This window comes from Erinaceus europaeus, chromosome 17 (genome assembly GCF_950295315.1).
Source record: "Erinaceus europaeus chromosome 17, mEriEur2.1, whole genome shotgun sequence".
Taxonomy (NCBI): Eukaryota; Metazoa; Chordata; class Mammalia; order Eulipotyphla; family Erinaceidae; genus Erinaceus; species Erinaceus europaeus.
The window spans coordinates 13140361-13154654 of NC_080178.1; the positions used below are offsets into that span (position 1 = coordinate 13140361).

At 39.4% G+C, this 14294-nt stretch overlaps 2 protein-coding genes across 2 annotated transcripts; both read right to left on the reverse strand.

The window, feature by feature from the left end:
* Positions 1-514: 514 nt before the first annotated feature.
* On the reverse strand, positions 515-1444 carry LOC103109969 (olfactory receptor 4C6-like). The gene has a single exon (XM_007519112.1). The coding sequence runs from the start codon at positions 1442-1444 to the stop codon at positions 515-517; it is 930 nt and encodes a 309-aa protein (XP_007519174.1).
* An 8798-nt stretch (positions 1445-10242) lies between these two features.
* Positions 10243-11275, reverse strand: LOC103109970 (olfactory receptor 4C6-like). Its single transcript, XM_007519113.2, has one exon. The coding sequence runs from the start codon at positions 11170-11172 to the stop codon at positions 10243-10245; it is 930 nt and encodes a 309-aa protein (XP_007519175.1). The 5' UTR covers positions 11173-11275.
* Between the last annotated feature and the right edge of the window lie 3019 nt (positions 11276-14294).

The window sequence follows — 14294 nt, forward strand, 5'->3', positions numbered from 1 at the left end:
GAGAGAAAGGAAGATCTGTCTAAGGATATAAAAGTACATCAAAATATTTGTGGGGGGGAACATGATGGAGACAAACAAATAAGAATACTGAGAATTCCACAGTAGGAAAAGTTAAGGGACATCAAAGACCAGAACTGTATGCTAGAAAATTTCAAAGACATGCTTTACAATAATGGGAAAGGACCTATGCCAGAGGTGAGAATTCTGTAAGATCTTTCATTGAGATGAAAAAACTGTACCCAGGTGTCAGCTGTACCCTGTAAACCACTAAGCTCCAAATAAAATAAAATAAAAAGTGAACAAAACCACAAACACTATATAAGTAAAAATAAAGTGACCGGAGCATTGTGGCAAATGGAATGGAGTGCAAAATGAAATGAAGTGACAGTGAGTAGTTGGTTACCGTAATAGGATCTGTAAGCTTAAACTAAGATATTGGAGGTTTCATACACCATAACTTGAAATGAGTATCAGGGAAGTGTTTCAATTCTTGTGTAGGAAATAAAAAAGTAAGCTAGAGACCACCTTGGGTCCCTTTTCTCTGCCAGAGTTTCTTCATAGCATTTTTCACCTCTGTGTTCCTCAAGGTGTATATCAGGGAGTTTAACATGGGTGTCACAATGTTGATGAATACAGCCATCACCTTGTCTATAGGATAAATGACCACAGGCCTCACATACAAGAATATGCAGGACACAAAGGACAAAACCACCACTGTGATGTGGGAGGCACAGGTAGAGAGAGCTTTGTGTCTTGCCTCAGAGCTATAAGACCTTAGGGAGCAGAGGATGATGGTGTAAGAGGTCATGAGGATGAGGAAGATGGCCATGCACATCACCCCACTGTTGAAGGTCACCAAGAGGCTCAAGATATAAGTATCCATGCAGACCAGTTTCAACAGTGGAGTTAGATCACATGTAATGTGATCTATGATATTGGGACCACAGAAAGGTACTTTGTTCATGAAGAGGAGCTGTAATGTGGAATGCATGGTTCCACCTACCCAGGCTCCTCCTAGTAGCAGGCGACACATGTGAGGGCTCATGATGGTCATGTAGTGCAGGGGCTTGCAGATGGCCACATAGCAGTCATAGGCCATGACAATGAGAAGGATGATCCCCACACCGCCAAGTAAATGTTCCGAAAAAAGTTGAGTCATGCAACCTTTGAAGGAGATGGTAGTTCTCTCAGAAAGGGAGTCCACGATCAACTTGGGGGCGATGACAGAACAGTAGGTGGCATCCATGAGGGACAAAGCAGTAAGGAAGAAATACATAGGTGACCTCAGACTCTGGCTTTTGAGTATGGTGACCACAATGAGCATGTTACCCACAACTGTGGACACATACATGATTAGAATAACAGCAGCAAAACTTTTCTGCAACTCTGGATTCCTTGTAATGCCCAAAAGAATGAATTCAGTCACATTGCTCAGATTCTCCATTTACTGCCAACTGATGTAAATGCACTGATTCAAACTGGAAAATGTGCAAAAGGAATATTAATTTAATTAGTAAGCAATGGTAATGTTGGATTTTTTTTTTAATTTTTGGACATTTTTTGCTTTCTCACTAACCCTCTTGACCTTTTGATAATTTACATCCAACCTGAACTGCATAGAAATTATAAGGGAGTCGGGCGGTAGCACAACGGGTTAAGAGCAGGTGGTGCCAAGTGCAAGGAATGGCTTAAGGATCCCAGTTCAAGCCCCTGGCTCCCCACCTGCAGGGCAGTAGCTTCACAGGCAGTGAAGCAGGTGTCTGTCTTTCTCTCCCCCTCTAGCTTCACATCCTCTCTCCATTTCTCTCTGGCCTATCCAACAACAATGGCATCAACAACTATAACAATAAAACAACAAGGGCAACAAAAGGGAATAAATACACACAATAAATAAAAACTAAAAAAGATTTAAAAAATTAATAATAAAAAAGAAATTACAAGCTGACCACCACTTAATGTTGCTGATCTTCTCCAGCCTCTACTCTCATCAGTGAATCTCTTTTTCTGCCCTCGTCCTTCATCCTGAGATACTTAAAAGTCCCTGTTTCATAATCTGTGTGCCCATAAACATCTGGCAATGTCCAAGTCATGATCATAACTTACCATATGTTACCTCATGATTGATAAAAGCCATTGGAAAAAAATCAATGGTAACTAGTTCAATGCAGTCTTGGTTACCTAACGTTTCTACTATGTTTCATTTACCCTATTCAGTCTCTCCACTTTGTGTTGCAAAATAGGTTACATACATGTAATAGCCTCTCTTACTCTATCCTGAATGCAAATTGTATAGATAGATAAAGCAGGTAATCTCTTGATATATTGCAAGTATTAGATTATTATGAATGAATATGAGGTTATTTTAACTATTCTGAAATATTATTATGTTAACAATTACACTTTTTAATGAACAATTACTTATGTATTATTATGCACATAAATTCTCAGTCACAACCACAATCTGATGTCCTTGTGACACTCCAATCTTGATATTTCCAATTATTAAAAGACGGAGATGATGCAAGTAATATTTTTTTGCCTCCAGGGCTATTGCTGGGGCTCAGTGCCTGCACCATGAATCCACTGCTCCTGAGTTCATTTTTTTCCCCTTTTGTTGCCCTTGTTGTTGTAGCCTTGTTGTGGTTATTATTGTTGTTGATGTTGATGTAGTTCCTTGTTGGATAGGACAGAGAGGAAAGGAGAGAGGAGTGGAAGACAGAGAGGGGGAGAGAAAGTCAGACACCTGCAGACCTGCTTCACCACCTGAGAAGCGACTCTCCTGCAGGTGGGGAGCCTGGGGCTCGAACTGGAATCCTTATGCAGGTCCCTGTGCTTTGCACCACGTGTACTTAACCCACTGCTCTACCGCCCGACCCCGATGCAAGTAATTTTAATGTCACTTGATGTAAACCAAAGGCCTGGCCCTATGCAGGGTGCACTGTTAGCAATTTTCATACTACTTAAAAAGATATAGGACTCATGGCATATTTAAATGTCAACTTACTAAATCCAGTGTGGAGGCAGACAATCAGGATCCAAAAAGTGACAAGGCATCCAGTTATATAGTGGATTTTTTGATGCTTCCAGAGTTTCTTATGGATTAAAATTTAAAAAAAAGATTTGAAAACATTTAAATCTAAGGCAATCCTTGGAATTAGTAGAAGATTTTACATTTCTTCTCATTGTATTTGTAGAAAAATGTCAGCCAGCTGAAAGCTGTTTATAAAAAATATTCACAGCACTGTGCAAATGGTTTATATCTTCTTTGAGTCTAATTTGGAAACACTTTCCAATCTACAGATTGAAGAAGCATCATTAATAAGATGATGTCCTTGGGGTAACAGACCTGGGATAAAATAAGGCAGAGTGCCATGTTCAAATGGCAGAGGGACTCAACATGTCCACACTTACATGACTATTATACTCCATGGAGGCTGTGTCTGAACTGATGAGGAGTCTCATGCTGACACATCACAAACACAAAACCAAAGTAAGATATCAACAGTCCCCTTCATCTGTTCCACAACTAATCTCTTCTTAGTAATAGAATGGCCACTTGACAGTCTGTCTCTCTGATTACATAGGTAAAGATAAGTCAATCTGAATTTTTATTGGACCTGAACCAGGACTATTGTGTTTATCTCTTATTAAAGTACACAATTTATACTAAGTTCCCAAGGAGAGATGACTAAATTTCCAGGGTGTTTTTTGTATTCCTTAGACCTTAAATTACTTAATGAAATAGTATCTACCTAGACCTAGATACCCTCCTCGCTTACCTTCTTACACATCTCCCAATCACTCCAAAGCTAACCTTGTCAGACAAAGTAAGGACTACAAAAGCTGAACAGGAGTAAGAGACTGACAAACTTTAATGACTCTTTAGTCACAACCAGGCCAATCCATCACCTGAGGTCCTAGTCAGGGAGTCCTGGGATTCCCACACAGACATGATGTGCCTAGACTTCTAATAGATTCCTCTTGTCACTGTCACTGCTCATCTCCATCAGGAACAACATAATAGAATCCACTGAATCCATTAATTCAGTGGGTCCCTATAGGACCTTGCTTTCAATGTGGATCAATAATGCTAGGGAATGTTCCACTATCCGAAGAAAGGTTGGACAACATACTCTACCTACTACCAGAGGAAAAGGGTCCTGGAATTAGTGCAGTTTAGATGTTCCTAGCCATGACCACAGAATGCGAGCACAGACCTGCAGGGATGCAGAGGCTACTTAGGCTCCTTTGATGAATATTGGCCCCAGATCAAACTGGTGTGGTTTATAGTTAACAATATTTATATATTTTCCCCGTATTTGGGAGCTATTTTCTCCCATGATCCAGTTTTCTAGTCCTTTCTCCAACTATGATACCATCTCCCCAGACAATAACCTGGGTCCACCTGCATATTAGATGTCAGGGGAAAGCAAAAACTAGTAAAGTCATGGGCCCCTTGGAATATACCTAAAGTAGACCTACTAGCTTTTTCCAAAACAGAGACCCAATCTTCATCTGCAATATTCATGCCTATAGGTTCATGATTAGTCAACAATTCATTCTGCATTATATCTTAAATCTTTTTCAGCCACCAGGTTCCAGATGATACTATGATGCCAACCAAATTCCTTGGGCAGAGGACTCTACCATGTGTCTTAGAATGTTGCCTCCCCAGAATCCTGCCCAACTAGGGAAAGAGAGAGACAGGCTGGGAGTATGGATTAACCTGCCAATGCCTATACTCAGCGGGGAAGCAGTTATAGATGCCAGACCTTCCACCTTCTGCACCCTACAATGATCCTGGGTCTATACTCCCAGATGGATAAATAGGGAAGCTTCTAAGGGAGAGAATTAGATATGGAGCTCTGGGTGTGGGTAATGTGTGGAAATGTACCCCATTTATCCTATGGTCTTGTCAATGTTTCCATTTTATAAATACAAAAATAATAAAAACAGAATTCCTGATTACTATACCAAACTACTACTATAATAGTAATAACAATAATTACTGTACTAGATAGTTACTACTAGATAATTACTACTAGATAGATCACATCAAAGAGGACACAGAAAAGGGAAAAAATTGGGAGTTGGGGGTTTATAGGACCCACATATTCTGCTCTATTTCAGCCTTTGCTCGGCCCCCAGATCAGTATTTCATATGCTTCAGTGTGTAGCCAGCTTGCATTATTTGGAATTTCTCCTCATGGCTTAACTTTCCTCAGTAAAATAGAAATTGTACCTAAGTTCTCCAATTCACTGGTAATATCCTTTTAGTTTGATAAACTTATTCAAATGAAGGGGCTATTTCAGCTTTTCTGATATTTTATCATGAATCACAATGAAGTTCTCAATTCTTCTCTTTTACATCATTTTACTGGGGGATTGCGACTAAATGTAAAGTTGTCACTTCCTGATTTGTTGAAGTAAGCCATTCTCACAAGTGTAAGATGGAATCTCAGTGTAGTTTAACTTGCATTTTTCTTTTCTTTTTTTTTATAAGTGTAATTTTTTAAGTTTTTTTTTATTTTTTAACTTTATTTATTTGTTATTGGATAGAGACAGAAAGAAACTGAGAGAGAAGGGGGAGATAGAGAGGAAGAGAGGCAGAGAGACACCTGCAGACCTGCTTCACTGCCTGTGAAGCGACTCCCCTGCAGATGGGGAGCCGGCCCTGGAACCCGGACCTTTTGGAAGTCCTTGCACTTTGCACCACGTGTGCTTAACCGGCTGCACTACTGCCCGACTCCCTACTTGCATTTTTCTAATGTTAATTGTAGTGGAACATTTTTTTCAATTGTCTGTGGGCTATATGCATCTATTCTTTGGAAAACTGTATGTTTAATTCTCTGTCACAGTTTTATTTTTATTTCAGCTGTAGATCTGTAGCCGTAATTAGTGGACTTATAATTGACTGCAATGCATGCCAAATATTCTCTTTTTTTTAGATTGTGAAAATGCAAATATATGCTATTCTTTTAAAAAAATTATATTTATTTATTTTCCATTTTGTTGCCCTTATTTTTCTTTTTCTATTGTTGTAGTTATTATCGTTGTTGTTATTGATGTCGTCATTGTTAGATAGGACAGAGAGAAATAGAGAGAGGAGGAGAAGACAGAGGGGGAGAGAAAAATAGACACCTGCAGACCTGCTTCACCCCCTGTGAAGCGACTCCCCTGCAAGTGGGGAACCGGGGCCTGGAACCCGGACCTTTAGCAAATCCTTGCGCTTCTCGCCAAATGTACTTAACTGGCTGAGCCCGGCTCCCAGATATACGCTATTCTAAGTATCATTGACTTACAAATTGAAATTATTTTTTTATTGGGGGAATCAATGGGTTACAGTATAAACAGTTGTTGGTACATGTGTAAAATTTCTCAGTTTTCTGTAAGACACTGTCACACTAACCCCCAAACTAGGTCCTCAGCCACCACCATGCACCAGAATCTTAAAGCTCCAAGACATTCCCACTCTCCTCATGCCCCAGTCATTTTATTGGTGCAGATCACCAGTCTACAGTCTTCTTTGTATTTCCCCTTCTGTTCTTATTTTTTAAATGTCTGCCCAAGAATGATATCATCCCATATTCAATCTCCTATTTAAAAAAAAAAAAAAAAAAAAAAACAGGAGTTGGGCTGTAGCACAGCCGGTTAAGCGCAGGTGGCACAAAGCACAAGGACCGGCATAAGGATCCTGGTTCAAGCCCTGGCTCCCCACCCGCAGGGGAGTCCCTTCACAGGTAGTGAAGCAAGTCTGCAGGTGTCTATCCTTCTCTCCCCGTCTCTGTCTTCCCCCTCCTCTCTCCATTTCTCTCTGTCCTATCCGACAACAATAATAACTACAACAATAAAACAACAAGGACAACAAAAGGGAATAAATAAAAATTTTTTTAAAATTTTAAAAAGATACAAAATATATTTTTCATGAATATATAAATTCGCCACCAACAGGGGAAAAGTTTCACTAGAAAGCAGATCTGCCAGTAACTCTCTATCTCTCCTTTTCTATCTCTGCTTCCTCTTTTAATTTCTCTTGGTCCTATCTTTTTTTTTTAAATTTTTTATTTAAGAAAGGACTAATGAACAAAAACATAAGGTAGGAGGGGTACAACTCCACACAATTCCCACCACTCAATCTCCATAACCCACCCCCTCCCATGATAGCTTTCCCATTCTCTAGCTCTCTGGGAGCATGGACCCAGGGTCATTGAGGGTTGCAGAAGGTGGAAGGTCTGGCTTCTGTAATTGCTTCCCCACTGAACATGGGCGTTGACTGGTCGGTCCATACTCCCAGTCTGCCTCTCTTTCCCTAGTAAGGTGTGTCTCTGGGGAAGCTGAGCTCCAGGACACATTGGTGGGGTCTTCAATCCAGGGAAGCCTGGCCAGCATCCTGGTGGCATCTGGAACCTGGTGATTGAAAAGAGAGTTAACATACGAAGCCAAACAATTTGTTGAGCAATCATGGATCCCAAGCTTGGAATAGTGGAGAGGAAGTGTTAGGGAGGTACTCACTGCAAGCTCTAGTGTACTTCTGCTTTCAGGTATATATTTTGCAGTAGTTTATGGATACATGTGAACATAAGCTCTCTCTCACAGAAACTGGTGTATATCTAGGTTATGGGACTTTGTTAGAAAGTGAACCACCTGAGATGAAATTAGAGTGTACTATAAAAGGAAAGGTCTCACCTGAGTAATGAAGCTGAAGGGTAGTCATTCCACACGTGAAGTCTCTGGACACAGTCTGAGGTGAAGCATGTTGAGGTGGCAATCGTTGCGTTGGTTAGGTTGTGATCGGCGGATGCAATATTATTTGATATGGATTGGGAGAGGCATACGGGAAAGTGGGCCCTATCCAAGGGTTCCAGGACTGGGGGAAGTAGAGGCTCTATAGTGGAGATGTGAGGTTCCTGCTGTCTTAGGGTTCAAAAAGACAATCAATAGTTAATGTTATCATCACATTATTTGTTAATTGGGTTAACTTTGAAAAGTCCTTTTGTTACGGATCAAATTGTAAGTAGGGCACCAAAGTAAAAACCCTGTGGTGAGGGGTAGACATGCAGATTCCTGGGCCAGTGGGGGGTGGGAGTGGGCAGGAGGGATGGGTCACAGTCCTTTGGTGGTGGGAATGGTGTTTATGTACACTCCTAGCAAAATGTAGACATATAAATCAGTAGTTAATTAATATGAGAGTGGGAAATCAATTGTATGTCTCAAAGTTTTTCAAAACACAAACTGAATCTTTTTAATATATAGGCTGTGTATTTGCTATGCGGACTCTCTCAGAAGCCTAGACCAAATAGATCAGAAGCATCCAATAGCACAGCTATATACAAGATACTGGGTACTGTACAGCAAACCATAACAAAAGGTCCTATCTATTAAGTGAGGAAAAAATGGTTTCTAGGAGCACTGGATTACTAGTGCCAACACTGATCCCCAGCAATAACCCTAGGAGCAAAATAAAAGAAGTATACATAAATGAAAATGTGTATGTTAAGGGGTTGGGTGGTGACACACTTGTTTGAGTGGACATATGAAAATGTGCATTGACCCAGGTTCTAGGCCCCGGTCCACATCTAAGAGGGAAAGCTTTGCAAGTGGTGAAGCAGTGCTAAAAGTGTCTCTCTGTTTCTCTTCCTCTCTCTCTCCCCCCTTTCCTCTCTATTCTGGCTGTCTCCATCCAATAAATAAATAAATAAAAGGATATGCTAGAATCTAGAATATGTGGACTATACTATGAGATTTTCTTTTTTTTTTATTTTATTTATTTTCCCTTTTGGTGCCCTTGTTGTCTTTTTATTATTGTTGTAGTTATTATTGTTGTTGTTATTGATGTCGTTGCTGTTGGATAGGACAGAGAGAAATGGAGAGAGGAGGGGAAGACAGAGAGGAGGAGAGAAAGATAGACACCTGCAGACCTGCTTCACTGCTTGTGAAGCGACTCCCCTGCAAGTGGGAGCCGGGGCTAGAACCGGGATCCTTCCGCCAGTCCTTGCACTTTGCGCCACGTGCGCTTAACCCGCTGCGTTACCGCTGGACTCCCTTCTATGAGATTTTTCTTATTATGATTCACAAAAATATTAAGAAGAATGAAGAATTTTTCGTGAAGTGCTGCTTTTCATAGTACGCAGCAAAGTACCCATCTGAGACTGTGTTTGACCTGTAGATTTTCAGAAAGGACCTATGGCAGCTGAAAAACTGAAAAAGTTATAGCTCTCTTAAAGGTTTGTCTTTAAGCAGGGATCAAGCCTAATTCAATCCATGGCAAGGCAGGTAGCCTAAGAGTGAACTATTTGTCAACACTTCTTCTATAATCAGAACCACATTTCTTCTAGAATCAGAGACTGTAGCTCACAAACCTACAACTTTCTGAATTTCATTCAAGAGTATTTATTAAGTGATTAAATTCTATCCACAGTGTTATAATGGAACATAATTGTGTTTACATAAGATTGCTATTGTTGTTTATTTTACTCTTTTATTTATTTCAGATAAAGACAGAGAGAAGTTGAAGGGCAGGAGGAGGTAGAGATGGAGAAAACAAACAAACAAACAAACATCTGCAGGACTTGTTCAACACTCATGGAGTGTCCTTCCTGTAGGTGGAGAATGGAGACTTGAACCTAGTTCCCTGAGCATTGTAATAAAGCTTCTCTACCAAGCATACCTCCACTCAGACCCCATTTGTAAGATTTATTTACTGGTGGAGAAAACATAAGGAATAAATTTCAAAATATCATGTGTGTGTTCAGTGATAGTGTGGATATTATTGAATAGGTGAAGTAAGGCATCCAGGCGAGGGTGTAGCTCAGTGGTAGAGATACATCTTGTACACTTGAGACACTAAATTGTATCATCACAAAAAATGGAATAAATGAAGTAAGAGGAGAATAAAGAGAGGGAGGGAGGGAGATTTAAGGAGCAGACATTTACTGGAAGATAGAAAAGTTGTGATGGAGTCAGTCTAAAGAGATCTTGAATGAAAATTCCAACAGTGACTGAGTAAAAAGAGGTCACAGACCTTGAATGGAAAATGCTGGAATACTACAATAGACAGGCTTAAAAAAGAAAAGTGATGAAAACCTTGTTAAAAGTTGAATTGAGTTCAAGATATACTCAATTATAATATCCATGTCCATGTTGAAAACCTGCTCTTTATGACTGTGTGTCCAATAAACTTGAGTAGATATCCAGGTAAATTTTTATTGAACTTGTAGGGAAGATTTTTTTCTTGTTTGTAAGCTAGTGACTACCCAGAGGCCCTTGTTTCTGCCATAGTTTCCTCATGGCATTTTTCACCTCTCTGTTCCTCAAGGTGTAGATCAGGGGATTTAACATGGGTGTCACAATGGTGAAGGACACAGCCATCACCTTGTCTATGGGATAAATGACTACAGGTCTCACATACAAGAATATGCAGGGCACAAAGAACAAAACCACCACTGTGATGTGGGAGGCACAGGTGGAGAGAGCTTTGTGTCTTGCCTCAGAGCTATAAGACCTCAGGGAACAGAGGATGATGGTGTAAGAGGTCATGAGGATGAGGAAGATGGCCATGCACATCACCCCACTGTTGAAGGTCACCAAGAGCCCCAAGATATAAGCATCCGTGCATGCCAGTTTCAACAATGGAATCAAATCACATGCAATATGGTCTATGACATTGGGACCACAGAAGGGTACTTTGTATATGAAGAGGAGCTGTATGGTTGCATGCATGGTTCCCCCCACCCAGGCCCCTCCCAGCAGCAGGCGACACACCTGAGGGCTCATGATGGTCAAGTAATGCAGGGGCTTATAGATGGCCACATAGCGGTCATAGGCCATGACAATGAGAAGGATGATCCCTACGCCACCAAAGAAATGCTCTGCAAAGAGCTGGGCCATGCAACCTTTGAAGGAGATTGTAGTTGTCTCAGAAAGGCAGTCCACAATTATCTTAGGAGCAACAACAGAAGAGTAGGTGGTATCCATGAGGGACAAAGCAGTAAGGAAGAAATACATAGGTGACCTCAGACTCTGGCTTTTGAGTATGGTGACCACAATGAGCACATTACCCACAACTGTGGACACATACATGATTAGAATAACAGCAGCAAAACTTTTCCGCAACTCTGGATTCCTTGTAATGCCCAAAAGAATGAATTCAGTCACATTGCTCAGATTCTCCATTTACTGCCGACTGATGTAAATGCACTGATTCAAACTGGAAAATGTGCAAAAGGAGTATTAATTTAATTAGTAAGCAATTATAGTTTGGATTTTTTTTCTTTTTGGACATTTTTTCTCTCTTACTAATCTCTTGAACTTTTGATAATCTGAATCCAATTTGAAACACATAGAAATTATAAGCTGACCACCACTGAATGCTGCTGATCTTCTCCAACACCTACTCTCATCAGTGAATCTATTCTTTTTTAGTTTTAATTTTTTTATCTTTATTTATTGGAGAGACATCCAGAAATTGAGAGTGAAGGGAATACTAACAAGGGAGAGTTACAGAGAGAGGAGAGAGAGAGACAGAGAGAGAGAGAGAGAGACAGAGAGAGAGAGAGAGAGAAACCTGCAGCCATGCCATAACTCCCAAAGCTTTCCCCTTGCAGGTGGGGACCAAGGGCTTGAATCCAGGTCCTTGTGCACTTTACCATGTAAACTCAACCAGTTGTGCCACCATCTGGCCCCTCATCAGTGAATCTCTATTTCTGCCCCACCATCTGGCCCTAGTCCTTCATGCCTGTGACACTTAAAAGATCTTGTTTCATAATCTGTGTGCCCGTTGACATCTGGCAATAATCAAGTAATGATCATACCTTAATATATGTTACTTCATGATTGATAAAACCATTGGGAAAAAATTCAGTGGTAACTAGTTCAATGCAGTCTTGGTTATCTATCTTTTCTCCCATGTTTGATTCACCCTAGTCAGTCTCTTCATTCTGTTTTGCAAAATAGCTTAAGTAAATGTGATACCCTCTCTTACCCTCTCCTTTTTTGGAAACGTCAAACACTGAAGCTGCCATTACTTTAAATCAGACACAACTAAGTACCAAAGACCTGGGACACGTCACATAAATTCTTGTTTATTTTGTAAACTTATTAAGCACTGTTTATTTTGGAAAGCGTTTAATGATTTATACGACAGTTGTTGACAAGTGGTAAATATTTCTCGTCTGGTCTTTATAAATGTCTACAAAAACTCTGTCATGGCCTCCTAAATATTTTTTCCCACCATCATGTACCAGAACTCTAAACTTTGTGTTTCCCCTTGCTGAGTGTTACTGAAAGAGACTGAAGACTGACTGGCTATATCCCAACGGCTCTTTACTAAGACTCACTTTCCTTCTCCTTCCTTTACTAGTGAAATGAATTCTTAAAATAAAACTATGTCTCAGAGTTTAGGATTTTTTAAACAAATCAAAATCTAATAGTCACATGATCCTGAAATATTACATTATGCAGTAAAATACCATAGGATTTTTTTTTCATTTCAGAGTTAAGATACTCACATTTATAGGAATGAAGAAATAAAACTATGTTCCTAAAACTAACAGTATGTTGAAACATTCAATTCTAGTTTTTCTTAGTTCAATATCAATGTCATTAACAAGCTATATAATTTTATTTAGGAAAGTACTGAACACTGAGTATGACAGAGACAGTGATACCTTGATAAATTCAGAAGATAGTGACACTGATCCTATGTGCTGTCTAGTATCCATGTATAACTTTTGACTATCCCTCAAATGTAATTTCTAATAATCTGGTGTTGACTGGAATTCTGAATAATAACATACATGGTCTACTAGATTGTATTGTGCTTGTTATATATTCTATTCCAGGTTCTGTAATGAAAACTAAAAAGAAGAATGTCTTATTAAGAAAACCATAAGGGCGTTGGCACACTGGGTTGAGCACACACTTTACTGTGTGCAAGGAGCCTTTCTTGATTTCTCTACACCAAGTCATCTGCATTATCTTCAGTGCCATCAGCAATACCACCCCACCGGGCAGAACTACTCGCACATAAATTTTTCTCTAAACAGATGGAAAAGGTCATTTTAATATCCAACTAACTTTTACATTAAATATGTGGAAAAGGGGAATTTGGATTACCACTGACTAATAAAACAGAAACTAAACAGCACATTTTTTTTCAAAGATTATAAGTGGAAAAATAATTAAAAGTTAATGGAGGGTGGCAGAAGTGGGAAGAAGAAACATAAACAAAGGGAAGGAAAATTATAAGAAAACATAACCTCTTTACTAAGTCACACTAGACATATCACTATCTTCCTCTCGATGATAGGAGTATAGCACTGACGGGCCAGGCAGTGGCACACACTGTTAATTGCACATAGTTCTAAGCACAAGGACCAGTGCAAGGAAGAAGCTTCACAATTGGTGAGGCAGGTTTGCAGGTGTCTATCTTTTTCTCTCCCTCTATATCTCTCCTACTCTCTCAGTTTCCCTCTGTCCTATCTAGTAAATTAAAAAAAAATGGCTACCAGGGGCAGTGTATTCACAGTGCTGGCACCTAGCTCTGTAGGCAACCTAACCCTGTAGGCAAGAAAAGAGAAAGAGAGATAGAGAGTACTGCTAAAATATAAACACTCTTCTGTTTGTAAATCTTTGATATTAACAATTATTAATTGCCATAAAATATACAGTTAAGTTTTGAAAACTTGAAAAAATAGATTAAACTTACAAACGTATAATTATAACTATTATTATGCATCTCCTGAGATGCAAGCTATATAGAGAGATAAAGCAGGTAAAATGGTGGGATATTACAAATATTATATTCTTATGAATGAATATGAGGTTATTTTAACTATTTGGAAATGGAAGTATAAGTTAACAATTAATTGCTTATTATACACATAAATTCTCAGTCACTCACAAACACAATCTGATGACTCTGTGACACACCAATCTCGATGTTTCCAATTATTAGAAGACAGAGATGATGTAAGTAATTTCTAATGTCACTTGAGGTAAATCAAAGGCCTGGCCTTATGCAGGGTGCACTGATAGCAATTTTCATATTACTTAAAAAGAGGTAGGACTCATGGCATATTTAAATGTCAACTTACTAAATCCAGTGTGGAGGCAGACAATCAGGATCTAAAAAGTGACAAGGCCTCCAGTTATACAATGGATTTTTTGATGCCTACAGAGTTTCTTATGGATTAAAATAAACAAAAAGATTTGAAAACATATTCTAGTTGTCCAAGCATTTAAATCTAAGGCAATCCTTGGAATTAGCAGAAGAATTTACATTTCTCCTCGTTGTA